Source organism: Onychostruthus taczanowskii, unplaced genomic scaffold, assembly GCF_017590055.1.
Source record: "Onychostruthus taczanowskii isolate IOZ18803 unplaced genomic scaffold, ASM1759005v1 scaffold60, whole genome shotgun sequence".
Lineage (NCBI taxonomy): Eukaryota > Metazoa > Chordata > Aves > Passeriformes > Passeridae > Onychostruthus > Onychostruthus taczanowskii.
This window is the reverse complement of record NW_024503680.1, coordinates 184,175-198,416: the sequence shown is the minus strand read 5'-3', so window position 1 is coordinate 198,416 and position 14,242 is coordinate 184,175. Positions and strand designations below refer to the sequence as shown.

Genomic DNA, 14,242 nt, shown 5'->3' with positions numbered 1-14,242 from the left:
TGTTTAATTAAAAATTAAAAAAGGAGGCTCTTTGCACAGCAGGGTGGAGAGCTGGGGGAGGACTGGGGGGGCCACTTCTGTCCCCAGTGTTTGGGCACAGCCCTGCATCAGCCAGGACTGACCGGCTTTTGTTTTTTAATTTTTATTTTTATGGGATTATAATTATTTTAATATTTCTTTATTTTATTATAGGGGTTTTTGTTTAATATTCATTTGAATTTCTTTATAGTTTTATGTGTTATAGGGGAAAAGAGGGTTTTTTTAATAGTTTAGAAGAGGATCTTAGTTTTAAAATTATGGGATTTTTGTTTGGGTTTTAATTTTCTTTTCATTGATTATGATGTTTTTATGTTTTGGTTTTTTTTAATATGTTTGTTGGGGTTTTTTTAATTGGGTTTTTATTTTGAAAGGGTTTGGTTTTTTGGTTTTGATTTTTTTGTCTGGTAGTTGATGAGGAGGCCAGCAAGCACTTTGGTTTGGGGTTTTTTGGTAGGGTTCTTTGGTTTGGTTGAGATAGGGGTTGGGTTTGGTTGTGTTATTTATTTTGATGGTTGGAAGAGAAAGAGAGGTTTTTTGTGATGTTTGTTTTTAATATGTGCTTTTTATAGAGGTGTGTTTAATTTTTTAGTAGTTTTATAGCTTGTTAGTTATATAAAAAGCTTTTGTATTATTTATTTTAATTTTTTAATGCTAAATTATGCAATTTTTTTGATTTTGTGAAATATATATTTTGGTTTTGTGAAATATATATATTTTGGTTTTGTGAAATACATTTTTTGTTTTTGAAATATATATTTTTTTGTTTTGTGAAATATATATTTTGGCTTTTTGGAATATATTTGTTTTTTGGTTTAGTGAAATATATTTGTTTTTTTGTTTTCTGGAATACTTTTTTTTTTTGTTTTGTGGAGTATATGTATATATTGCTTTTGTGGAATATATATTTTTTGGTTTTGTGACTTTTTTTGCTTGTTTTTTGAATTTTTGTGTTTGTTTGTGAAATATATATTGGTTTTATGAAATTTTTTTGGTTTTGTTTTTGAAGTATGTATATTTTTTGTTTGTGAAATATGTATATATTGCTTTTGTGGAATATATATGTTTTTTGGTTTTGTGAATTTTTTCTTTTTTTTTGGTGAAATATATATATTGGTTTTGTGGAATATATCTATCTTTTGGTTTTGTGAAATATATTTGGTTTTGAAGTATATATATATATATATATATATATATATAGTGAAATACCTACTTGTACCCCCAGATTTGTGGGGCTGGCACTGCAGAGAAGAGGGGTTTGAGGAGCTGCTCCTGCCGTAGGCACAGCCCGGGTGGCACAGCCCGGGGGGCACAGCTCGGGTGGCACAGCCCAGGGGGCACACCCGGGGGGCACAGCCCGGGTGGCACAGCTCGGGTGGCACAGCCCAGAGGGCACAGCCCAGAGGGCACAGCCCGGGTGGCACAGCCCGGATGGCACAGCCCAGGGGGCACAGCCCAGGGGGCACACCCGGGTGCCAGGCCAGGCTGCTCCTCGTGCGTCAGCGTGGCGTGGGCAGGGCAGGATCAGGGGCTGCAGCCACCCCTCCTGCAGAGCCACATCTGCCAGGCCAGGCTGGATTATCGCTGCATCCCGCAGGACACGTGCCCTGCTGAGCCACTGCCTGCTCTCTGCTCTGCCCTTGTGCTGCCAGAGCCACGCTGGGCTGGGCGAGGGCAGCAGCGTGGCAGCAGCTCCCCACTGAAGCACAGACAGAGGACTCTTCAATTAATTCAAGTGGAAAAGAAGGTTTGTTTATTTATTACAGCGCTGGACATATGGGGAGTAACCTCCCCAAGCCATGTGTGAAGGGTCACAAACTCCTGCTTGCCATTTATCCAAGGAGGTTTTACAGATTCACGTGATTTCCAGGACAGTTTCTATGACACCTATTACATAAACATTAGCTCTCACCTCGTGTTACAGTTAGCTGAATGTCCATTATGGCTCTGGCTTCTGGGGAGGAATTAAGACCTCTTCCTCATGGGAGACCCCCTTCCAAGGGCTCCTTGGCTGCTGGTCACAGTCCAAACCTCCTCTCACTCTCAGAAGCCAGTGGTATTTGTGGCTCCTGCACTCCTAAAATACTTCATGTATCACCTGTCATTCCAGCCTTGTTTCAGTTATCCCCACCTGGTATCAATTAGTTTCCTTGTTAAGCTCTAATCCCGGTCTATGATCTTTGCTAACTTCGTTTCTAACTTAAGCCCTTGAGCCACATCACCCGTGCCATAAACTGAGAGGAGCAGGCAGTGGGGTCAGGTCAGAAACAGGGACGGGAGCCCCACTTTCCTGGGGTGCCCAGGTGCTTGCAGAGGCAGCAATGTCTGGGAATGTCTGGGTGCTCTGCCGTCACTGGGGGTGCAGAGGCATCACAGCCTCTGTCCCTGGGGCTGTCCCCAGCCTGAGGAGTGACAGCTGACCCTGCAGCTCAGGTGGGAACAGCATTTCATTCTCCCAGGGTGGCAGCTGGGCTGAACCTGAGCCTGCCATGTCCTCGGGCAGGACGTGGGCCCTGCATTTCCAGGAGGTACCTGGAGGTCATTGGGGATGCACTGCAGGGCTGCATTGGTGCCTTCTGCATCTCTGCTCTGGCCACACAGCCCTGGTGGGGCGGGCTGGCCATGGAGAGGGGTAGAGAACAGCCAGGGGCCCCCAGCAGGGGCTTGGTACACCTCCACAGGACCAGGAGCTCAGGGACTGCCACAGGAAGAGCCTGAGCCTGGGTGGGTGGGATGCTGATGGCTTCAAGTGGTGCCACAGGAGATTTAGATTGGATGTTAGGAAAAACTTCCTCATGGAACGGGTTGTTGAGCATTGGCACAGCCTGCCCAGGGCAGGGGTAGAGTCACCATGCCTGGAAGGGATCAAAAAACCTGGAGCTATGGCACTTGGGGATGGGGTTTAAGTGGAGCTGGGTGGATGCTTGGACCTGATGATCTCAGAGGTCTTTTCCAACCTTAGTGATTCCATGATGTGCAAAGTGGAGCCCTGGGAAGTGCTGGGAGAAATTCACGGGCCCTGTAGAAGGAGCCCCTTGTCAGACAGGAGAGGGGACAGCCCAGAATGGCACTCGAGGGACTCCAGGACCTGCTCTGCCTGCAGTGAAAGGATCCTCCCCTGCAGGGATGTGCTTGGTTGCACTTATGGGGGAACAGGGTTTGCAAAGGGACCCCATAGCTTCAGTCTGGCTCCTGCTGAGCTCATCTCCAGCTTTCCAGCCCTCCCAGCTCTCAGCACACTAAATATTCCCCTAAAATACAGCCCTGGGCCTGCAGAACCAGTCTAATAATTGTGCTATCTTTGTCTACCCCCTTTTTTAATAACTTCCCAGTCCTTTAACACTCATGTTTGGGAGGATTGAAGCTGTTTTCCCCAGCAAACCCAAGCACTGGTTTCCTGCCAGTAGATTCTGTTTATTGGAACACAGCAGTGAGAAGAATCTTCTTGCTCTCTGTGGGGAGGGCTGAGCCCTCCAGCTTTGTGTGCAGGACTTGCTGGGGACTCAGGAGTTATTGAAAAGAGTGCAGTGTTTGTGTTGGTTATTAAACCAGCTCTTCAGAGCTGGGCTCTCATGTTTGGGAACTCGCTAGGAAATGGCTCAGGGCTCCCAAGGAGGAGTGGCTGGCACTGGGGGTGGTAGGGACCCTGCTGCCTATGGAGCTGGGCAGGGCAACCCCCTGTCTCAAAACAGCCTTCTTTCTGCTTAAAGGAAAAAAAAACAAAAAAACAAAAAAAAAAAAAAAAAAAAAAAACCAACCCAAAAAAAAAAAAAAAAAAAAAAAAACCCAACCAAACAAACAAACAAAAAAAAACAACAACAACAAAAAAAAAGCAAACAGGAGCAGGTTGGCCAGAGCACCTGTGGGTGCCCCTGGATCCTTGGCAGTGCCCAAGGCCAGGCTGGACAGGGCTTGGAGCACCCTGGGACAGTGGAAGGTGTCCCTGCCTATGGCATAGGGTGGAACTGGATGATTTTTCAGCTCCCTTCCAACCCAAGCATTCTGTGATCCTGTGGTTCTCCTAAACCCCTCAGAGCCAAGGGGAAGGCTGCCCATAGTGAGATCCTCACTGTGGGACAATGTATCTGTGCCGGGAAATGTTAACTGCTCAGGCCTTCCCTAAAACTCATCTTTCTGGCTGCTTGCAAGAAAGTGCAAATCACTCCTGTGGTGGATTTTTGTCCTCCCATGTAATGCTGTTGATTCAGCCTTTACTGAAATAAATGGGCAGGAGATGTTTCTCCTTTTTAATGCCTTTATTAAAGAGATTCAGCTCAGGTGGGGAGAAATCGACGGGTCGCGCCCACGCCGCCGCTGTCCCCAAGAGTGGCACGGAGGAGGAGGGTGATGCAGCTCTGTCCGCTGGTCTGCAGGCAGAGCTGGGGACTGCGTCCTCACGGCAGATTGGCAGATTCCTGCTTTTCAATCCAACACTTCGGGTGCCCTCCTTAGTGAACATCCTTTAAGGTCAGGGTGTGAAGCAAAAAGGATTCAGGCAGGCACTGGACTACGTGCCCATCTTTAGACATCACCTAGGGTCCCCTAATTCTATATTGGCTCGTTGTTTTTAGGGGTTTTCCTGGAAAACGGGAAGGTTTGGAGCAGTGCATTTCTCATCTGCATACATGGTCTCAGGCCACTCCTATTTTCCTGGTCCAGGTGTTGCTCCCGGGCAAGCATCAGGAGGACAATGGCTAAATCACCAACCATTGACGGGCAATTAAAGAAGAACTCTTAACAATAAAGCTAATTTAACAGCAACTGGTCTAATCGGTTTTAGCTCTGTAACCTTAAACAAAAATAGATAACTTTTTATTCATAACATTTACGTTCATAGAAACAGAGTAGTTTGGGTTGGAAGGGACCTGAAAAATCATCTTATGGGCAGGGACACCTTCCACCATCCCAGGCTGCTCCAGCCCCTGTCCAGCCTGGCCTTGGGCCCTTCCAGGGGATCCAGGGACAGCCACAGCTGCTCTGGGCACCCTGTGCCAGGGCCTGCCCACCCTCATAGGGAACAATTTCTTCCCAATATCTAACCAAAACTGACCCTCTTTCAAATGGTTCAAAACCATTCCCTTGTGTCCTGTCACAAGAGACCCTACTCAGAGTTTTGTCCCCATCAAGTTCCAAAAGTTTTTGTGCCGTTCCCTTGCAAGTGGCAAGAAAGATGTTTGGACATGAAAGGTTTGGGATGAAAGCAGCAAGAGCAACCTCCAAAAAGCAGTGAGGTCAGGGCTGGGGTTTGCCCTGCACAAGAGTATCTGAGATGGTTAAAAACTCCTGAACAGAGTGCCTCCCACTCACACTGGAGCTCCACAGGCTGGACCCATCCATCCAGGTTGCTCGTGCTTTTTCCAATACCCCAAATACCAAATTTGCCCCAAACCTGGCAGGGACCAGGTTTGTCCCTGTGCTGAAGGTCCCTGCAGGACGTCTGCATTTGTCAAACCTCCAAGCTGGAAAAATGTGTGATGGTGTTCCTGGGTGGAGATGTGAGTAGGATAGAAAACCCCAGGGTAGAAAACCCAGGATAGAAAAACCCCAGGATAAAAAATCTAGGGTAGAAAATCCAGGGTAGGAATCCCCATTTCCCCTTCTGTGAGCAAACGTGATGAGAGGGACAGAAGAGCCAGGCTGCTGCTGTCACAGGACACAAAGAGCTCCTGCAGGACACAGGGGCTGGGTTTGCTTTCTGCTCTCCCTTCTCCTGCCGTGACAGTTCGTCACTCACCCGGGCCCCTGGGGTTTGCAGCCACCTGGCTCTCAATTAACCGGCTAATCTGGGAACCAAGGCACTGAGAGCAGGGAGGGGACAGCTGATCAGCACTCGGTGCCAGCCTCAGGCTGTTCCTGGGTGGATAGCAGGTTTTTTAAGGGATTCCTGCACAATGGCAGCAGAGGGACAGTGTGTGGCATTGCTGTCACAGGAAGAGAGGAGAGGCAGGGAGAGGAGTTTGCTGGCATCCATCCCCCTCCCAGCATGGAACAGGGGCATGTGCAGGTGGGCACAGCCTGTCCTGGGGTGTGGGAGCTCACTGGGACCCTGGAGTGGTCCTCACCACCTAAAAATGGCACAGAGATCCTTGAATTTCCGGGGCGCAAAGCTCAGTTAATCCCTGCTGTATTTTCGTTTCGCCTGGCGGTGGCACGCAGGTGCCCAGGGAGATGAACCCCTGGGGAATCTTGGGCAAATGCCAGGCTCCAGGGCTGTGGAGGCTCAGGTTGCAGGGCTGGTGGTCAGAGGGTGCTGGCAAGCCCAGCCTGGGTGCAGGTGGATGTCCCCAGCTGCTCCTGGGGTCACTGTGGTGTGGCCTCAGTGCTGTCCCCTGGGGACTCACAGGGTCTCCCCCTGTGCAGAGGGGATGGCACAGGCAGGAGGGAGGGAAGGCAGGAAGCAAGGAAAGGGGAAGGGAGAAGGTTTAGATTGGGTGTTTGGAAGAAATTGTTCCCTGTGAGAATGGGCAGGCCCTGGCACAGGGTGCCCAGAGCAGCTGTGGCTGCCCCTGGATCACCTGGAAGTGTCCAAGGCCAGGCTGGACACTGGGGCTTGGAGCAGCCTGGGACAGTGGAAGGTGTCCCTGCTCATGGCAGGGGGTGGGATGGGATGGGCTTTAAGGTCCCTTCCACCTCAAGTGATTCTGTGATTCTAGAAAGGGTAGAAGGAAGGAAGGAAGTATGGAAGGAGAAATCTTACTCCTGGCAATCTCATCCTTAAGTCTCCTTGTATCTTTGGGGGCATTTGGGACTGGGAATGCCACTGCAATATATCTGGAGGCTTTGGTGAGGCTGGGGGCACACACCCCTCCACCCCAGACCTCTCCTGTCTGGAGCTCATTTTCCCTTGCAGAAAACAGGGATAATCCTAATACTCTGTCCTTGATGTTCTCTGGGGTGCTGGAGGTGAAGAACCCCTTTACGCCTTCATTTCTTCATGTCCAAGTATTATTCCTTGTTGCCTTTTGTCTTTTCTCTTTTCCAATTCCAGTTCATCTTGTGGCAGTTTTGGGATGGGGGATGAAAGGTGAAATCAGAGCTGTGGAAATGCTCCTGCTGATGCCAGCAGTGGTTACTGGAATGTCCTGGAATTACCAGGAATATGTGTGTTAGCTGTGTGGGTGTTTCTGACCAGAGACATCTTCTCTGACTCAGCCCTGCTGGATGTTCCGTGGTGGCTGGAGAGGCCACTCTCCCCTGCAGCTGTGGAGCTGTGCTGTTTCCCAGCTGGATCTCACCTGGACACACATTTCCTGCTGGAATGCAGGGATAGAGTATGAAATATTAACAGCCATGGTTCAAATGCCCTTTTCCAGTTGTTACAGTAAGGAGGCCAGTAAGTGGTGCCAAGTGACTGCTGTGTTTAAGAAGAAATCCCAGATGAGTGGGACAGAGGAGAAAGGGATGCTGATTTCTCCAGGGGATGCCGGGCTCGTGTGGCAGCAGCAGAGCACCATGCACAGGGTGCAGGGCCCAGGGGGTTGTGAGACACCAGTGATGGGGCCCAAAGCCTCTGAGCATTCCCCAGCCTTGGCCTTCCCTTGTCCCTGCTGCCAAATCCCTGCTGCCTGCGTGGGCAGATGGCCCTGGAGAGCTCCCATCTGCAGAGGCACCCGGATCCCCCTGCCCAGCCCTGCCAGCGCATGGCCATCACCCTGCCTGACCTTGGCGTGGCCATCTGGTGGCCCTGTCCCATCTCCCATCAGCCCAGGCGGGTCCTGTCCCGAGGTGGCCCCGGGGCCACTGGGAATTCCAAGGGATGAGCTCCTGCTCTGTCACTGCTCCCTGTAGTGCCGGGTGTGTTACCCTTAGGCAAAGCTTTAGAAAGCCTAAGTGAATTCCTAAGTGGATGACCTGAGCGGGAGTTGCTCATCCCATGTCCAGCTTTCTGGGATTGCTGGGACCCAGCCCCCCAGGTGGGCAGGAGAGGACAAAGCACGGTGAACAAGCACAGCACAGCTGCAGGGAGCGTGGGGAAGGTCACAGGAGCCAGACAAGGAGGGTGTGAGGTGGGGATGGGCAGCAGGGACCCAGGAGATGCACAGGTTCCCCTTTTCCAACCCCCCCTCCCCCCCCATCCCCAACTCCATGGCAGCCAAAATTTTCATCTTAGGAGATTTCCTTCTCCCAGATCCATCTGGTACCTTCCTGCCCACACCTCAGCTTCATCCAGGGTTTTGTTGTTTTTTTTTTTTCATAGCAAACCCACATGGGGAAGGGTCCATTGACAGCTGCAGAGCTGGCTCACATGGCACCTGCTGAGAGCCCATGAAATTTGGAGGAAAACAAAGTTTTATACCTCCACCCTCCCCACATCCCACCTGAATCCCAGCCTGTTCCAGCCCAGGCACAGGCTTAACCCAGATCCCTCCTACACAGGCTTAAGGAGCTCAGCCCCTGATGGAATTGGGGTTTGCAGCTGCAAACAGCTGGGTAGAGCTTCAGGCTCATGTAGATAATACCTGACTGGGCTGCTTAGTCCTTGGGGAGGCTTTGGGCTTTGCCTGATTTGGGGCTGGGGGGTAGCAGCAGGGAAGCTCTGCAGTGCTGGGGTGTGAAAGCAGAGCCAGGGGTGTATTTGATGTGAGTGCTGTGTCTGATCCTGAGGAAGGGAATATTCCTCAGCAGGGCCAGACCTGGGAGTGGCGTGGCCAAACTTGACCAAGCTACTTCTTTCCTGTGGCAAAGTGACTGGTTGGTGTCTGCCTTAACTCCAGGAAGGCTTTGGACACAGTCCTGCAACTTCCTGGCATCCAGGTGGGCAGTGCAAGCTGCATGGTGGGTTCCAAGGATGGGGAGAGGGGCTCAGACTGTCCAGGGACCAGGGAAATTTCTCAGAGGTCTGGGGGAAAGGAGGGCCATGGATGGGTAGGAAATGGCTTGGAGACTTGCCCAGACTCCAGCAGATGAGGATGGAAAAGTGGGAAGGCATCCTGTAGAGGGGAAGCAGCTTAAAGGGACTAAGGATGTCCCGTGGCATGGCCTGGGGTTGGGGGAAAGAGGTGCCAGGGCAGGCTGGCTCTGAAACAAGGAAATAGAGGCTTCAGGAGCTCCAGGAGTCACCACATGTGGAGTCACTGCTGTGACAATGCTGAATCTCCAGGGAAAGGAGGGCTCACAGCAAGTCTGATGTGTGCTTGGGGCAGCAAGGCCACCCAGGGCCACCTGGCTGCAGATACCCCACAGTGTGCAGGCTCTCTGAAGGTCCTGCTCAGCCTCAGCCACTGCCAGCATGTTCAGGATGGAGATTCCAGTGAGCACTACTGGCCACATTCAGGATGGAGATTCCCTGGGCACTGGCCACCCTGGAGCAGCCTCCAGCTGGGCTTGGTGCAGATATTCAGATTTCTATTAAATGAGACCTTGAGGCTTAAGCTGGGTACCCAGAGTGACCAAAGAGCTGGGAAAAGCTTCCATTTCTTCCCCATCTGCACCAGTTTCCTTTGAGAGCCTCTTAGGTGCCACTGCAAAAATAAGTTCAAATAGAGAGCAATAAATAAGGGCTGATACAGGGTGGAAGTTGGAGCACCACTTGCCAAAGGTTCAGAATTGAATTCACTTAGATTCCTTTGAAAGTTCTGTCCTTTGGCTATTTTTCCCAGTGTTTTTAGGAAAGCTCTGCCTGCCAGGAATTGGTTCTAAAGTAATAAACCAAAAGTATTTGGCTCTTTTAATCTGTAAGTGTGAAAGGGAAAATACAACAAGCCAGACTCAGAACAAGTCTAACTTTCTTTTTTTTTTTTTAATTTGATTTAGCAGGCAGATTATTTCCAGCCTCAGTGGCTGGTTAATGGAGTGGCAGGGGTTGGAGCCAGAGGAGATTTATTGTGGAGCCACATCCCCACAGAAAGGCTCAGACTTGCCAGTGTCTGCAGTGCTCTGTGTGACCTGGCTTTGAATGGTGCCAGGGGTGGAGTGTGCAGCTCTTGGTGCTCCCCTGGGAAGGTGGAGGTGTGCCCTGGCAGCTGAGCACAGAGCCTATTTCTGGGGGATTGCTCCAGCACCCTGTGGCTCCTGCTCAGGCTGCAAACCCCCTCTGCCTGTGGGCATGGGGCAGTCTCCTCCCATGTCCCTGTCTGGGCTGGAATTTCAGCTGCTGGGATTTGGAGTGGTGCAGGTGAGCCCTGCTGATGCTTGGCTCTGTGGGCACTCTGGGCAGAGTGGGACTGTGGCAGGAGCAGACCTTGAGGGGCTGGGAGCTCAGAAGGGAAAACATTTGTTAGATTAAGCCCTTTTCTGACCTAGAGATGGAGCAACTGAAAGGCATTTTAAAAGCTTTGATTTTATTTTTAGTCTCATGAGAAGGGTGAGATAATACAGATGTTATAACTTACGTCATTACAATCAGAAGTTAAATATTTCTTAATTACAATACACTATAAGCATTTCTTGGCCTATCAGCTTTAGCTACTTCTGTCAAGTTTTAAGAATTTTCTATAAATCCATTTCCCACAAACATCCAGACATCCCTGAGGAGCCAAAACGGGGCTCCCCTGGCAAAGGGTGAGGTGGGTGTGATGATGTTCTCCCCTCTAACAGAGGACAGAGAAGCAACCAGAGATTTTGTGTCCTCTGTGCAGGAGAGCACAAGGAAGAAGCAGGATGGGTTTTGGGAAGTCTTGAGTGCAACCCCCAAATATTATGGCTTTTTGGCAGGCTCAGCCTGCCAGAGCAGGGGTGTAGGAAAGGGAGCTCCATGGCTTAGGGCTCAGCAAAGCTGGAACATCCCACACTGCCCTGTCAGTGCCTGGGCAGGCTGGGCTGGGACAGCAGAGCCTGCCAGGCCTTGGGGACCAGGGGGACAGGGTCCACAGGGGCTGCACCAGTGCTGGCAGGCACTCGTGATTAGCAATACCAGGCAGTCATTAAAGCACAGATGCTCAAATGCACATTTGCTGTTCAGGTCCGGGCTCAGAAGTGGCCCCACAAATGTGGTGGAGAGGCAGCACATGCAAACAGTCACCCCTCAGGTATGAACAGCTGCATTTTGAACCTGAGGCAGTAGAAATGTTGCTTGATGGCTAAAGGCCAACAAAGCAGAGGCAATGCATCAGGAGGTGGAAGCAGGGTGTTCCTTGAAGCCTTCCTGCTCTCCAGCCTTTCACTCTGGTTGTCCCTGCTTTCTTCTGAAAGGGTGCAGTGTCACCAGCTGTGCCCTCCTCGGACCAGGCTGCTCAGACTTGGGCTTGGGGCCCAGAGAGCCAAAACCCCAAAGCCAGGCAGGTGCTGGGGATCACCAGGCAGGGGACACCAGGCCCTGTGGTAGCAGCACAACCCCTGTGCCAGGATTGGGGACCTCCAGAAGTTGTGGACACCCTGGTGGTGTTGCCCTTGGGAGTGGGAATTCCTGTGGTTGCTGCTGGAAGGGGCTGGGGAAGAGCAGCACCTCCGTGTGCATCATAAAACACCTTGCACAGCTCCTGGGTCAATCCCACAGCCTGTGTGTGCAGCACAGCAGGATCCCAAACATCCCTGTGGCTCTGGAAGGTGGGAACCAAGCTGGTCTCTCTGCACAGCTGTGGGTTGTGCTGGAGTTGGAGCAGACAGGCCACACTGCCTTGGGGTTCACACGACTTCCAGCCCTGTCCCTCCTGCTCAGAGGGCAAACCTGTCCCAGTGCTGCCCAAGGAGGAGCCTGCCTGGCAGCCACGGGAAGGGGTTGGAGTGGCTCCCAGCTGCTGTGATGGTGATTTCCAGGCTAACAGTGACACCTCCTGTTAGCACAAAATCCAGACCAAAGCCAGGCGTGCAGGCAGTGCAGCGCTGGTGCCAGCAGGAGCTGATCGCTGCTTACATCTCTTCATTTATATCCAGAAATCCCAAGTCCCCTTCCAGGTGTGAGTGTGGCCTCACAGGGACAAACCCATCCCTGTGCATGGTGGGGGCTGGGCTGGGCAGTGTTGGCCTGGAAAAGTGGGCACAAACCAAGGTGCTGGATGCAGACTGCTTCACAGAGAGTTCTTTGAATTGTGGTTTAGCATAGAGAGGTAAAAGCTTTGGTATGACAGCATTAAAGCTTTCACTTAGTTGTGAAATTTATTTTAATCTTGGTTTCTCTCCTAAAAGGAACCTTAGAATCACAGAATACCCTGAATTGGAAGGGACCCACAAGCATCATTAAAGTTCAACTCCTGCCCCTGCACAGAACCAACCAGGTGCCAGCCTGATCAATTGATTTCTAAAATCAAGAATTTAGATTGACTTCAGATTCAATTGAAATTAGATTGTGTTTAGGATTGACTGTGCCAGTGGTCTCCCAACACCCAAGGGCTCCTGGAGATGGGATCTGCCCCACTGTGACCAGCTGAAATTGAGGAGCTGCTTCCTCCACTGAGAGCTTTGGCCCCCATCCTTTTTTCTGTGAACTCCTTCTCACACCCTCCTGACTCCCCACCTATCCTTGCAGGCATCCAAGATGTCCTTGAAGGTGCAGACCAGCAACATCACCAACAAGAATGACCCCAAGTCCATCAACTCGCGGGTGTTCATCGGCAACCTCAACACGGCGGTGGTGAAGAAGTCGGATGTGGAGACCATCTTCTCCAAGTACGGGCGCGTGGTCGGCTGCTCCGTGCACAAGGGCTACGCCTTCGTGCAGTACTCCAACGAGCGGCACGCGCGCGCCGCCGTGCTGGGCGAGAACGGCCGCGTGCTGGCCGGCCAGAGCCTGGGTGAGTCCCGCCGGCCCCGCCGTGGCCAGCAGCCTCCGGGGAGGGCTGTGCTGTGCCTGTGCTGTGGCCTTTTCCCCAGTAGTCTGCTGTGCTGTGGCCGTCCTGTGGCCTTTTCCCCATTAGCTTGCTGGGTGGGCTAATCTGTGGCCTTTTCCCCAGTAGCTCACTGGGAGGGCTGTCCTGTGGCCTTTTTCCCCACTAACCTGCTGGGAGGGCTGTGCTGTGGCTGTGCTGTGGCCTTTATCCCCAGGAGCCCACTGGGAGGGCTGTGCTGTGGCTGTCCCGTGGCGTTTTCCCCCAGTAACCCCCACTGGGAGGGCTGTGCTGTGGCGTTTTCCCCCAGTAACCCACTGGGAGGGCTGTGCTGTGGCCTTTTTCCCCACTAACCTGCTGGGAGGGCTGTGCTGTGGCCTTTTCCCCCAGGAGCCCACTGGGAGGGCTGTCCTGTGGCCTTTTCCCCCAGCAGCTGTCACCGTTGAGTCAGAGATGACACAGACTCAGATCAGAAGGCAAAGGGCTAAAAAGTGGCCCGTTTATTCAGTCCTCTGTAGGAATGTGCCCCCTGTTGATGGAGTGATGAAATTATTTTTTGTGTGCTTAAAAAGGTAAAAAGCCCAGAAGTTTCTCTCCTCAATTTGGTACAAAGACACCTCACAGGACCTTGGGGCTTCACCTCAGACCTGGGGCTGTCCATTGACAGAGACCAAGAGGTCCCACCTCGATAATTCACTAGTAAAAGAAGAGAACAAAGGAAATAATAGCTTTTGTGGGGTGTTTTAGCAGGAGCAAGAACCTCTTGCTTGTCTTTCTCTGTAAGAGCTTTGTTATTTTGCCTTTTATTAAACCTTCTGTTTCCAACACTACCTCAGAAGCCACCCTGCTAACTTTGTGCCATTCGGGGTAGCTGGGCTATCACAGGGGCAATACATTCTCTGACAGCTCATAAGACCCAGCCCAAGGAGAAACCTATCAATCCTCTTTTATACCTTGGTTTGCTACAGGTGGACCTGATCAGCCATTTAATCAACACATTTCACATGATTGGCTAATTAAGAAGACACCCATCAGTAAACAGCTTTAGGAGAAAAACAACTTGTTAAAAAACATCACCTATGCATTGTTTACAATTATTTCTCTCCAGCTCCCTAATATTTCCCAGACCAATTCATGAGAAAGCTTATCTAGCTTTCTCTCTCTCTGACCAGGCTGTCACATCCACAAGTAGCCTGCTGGGTGGGCTGTGTTGTGGCATTTTCCCCTGTTTTTGGAAATGAAACTCGAGATAATTTTAGGGGGAAGGTAATATGTTGGGCCTAGGGCAAATGGTCCAAGCAGCAGGTGGCAGGACAAGAGGATTGAATTTTGTTAGTAAGTTTGCAGATGACACTAAGCTGGGATTGTGTGTCGATGTTTTGGAGGGTAGGAGTGCTCTGCAGAGAGACCTGGAATGGTTGGATAGATGGGCAGAGTCTGACAGGATGCAGTTTAATAAGTCCAAGTGCCCAGACCTGCATTTTGGCCACAGTAACCCTTTCCCC

The 14,242-nt window shown here is 51.0% G+C and overlaps 1 protein-coding gene across 2 annotated transcripts in view; it reads left to right on the top strand.

The window, feature by feature from the left end:
• Window positions 1–14,242, top strand: part of RALY (RALY heterogeneous nuclear ribonucleoprotein) — a 124,711-nt gene that overhangs the window by 90,787 nt on the left and 19,682 nt on the right. For both annotated transcript variants that reach the window (XM_041419275.1, XM_041419274.1), the window contains exon 3: window positions 12,440–12,704. In XM_041419275.1, the coding sequence (XP_041275209.1) occupies window positions 12,449–12,704 (256 nt within the window). In that variant the 5' untranslated portion in view covers window positions 12,440–12,448. The remainder of the gene's footprint in view (window positions 1–12,439; window positions 12,705–14,242) is intronic.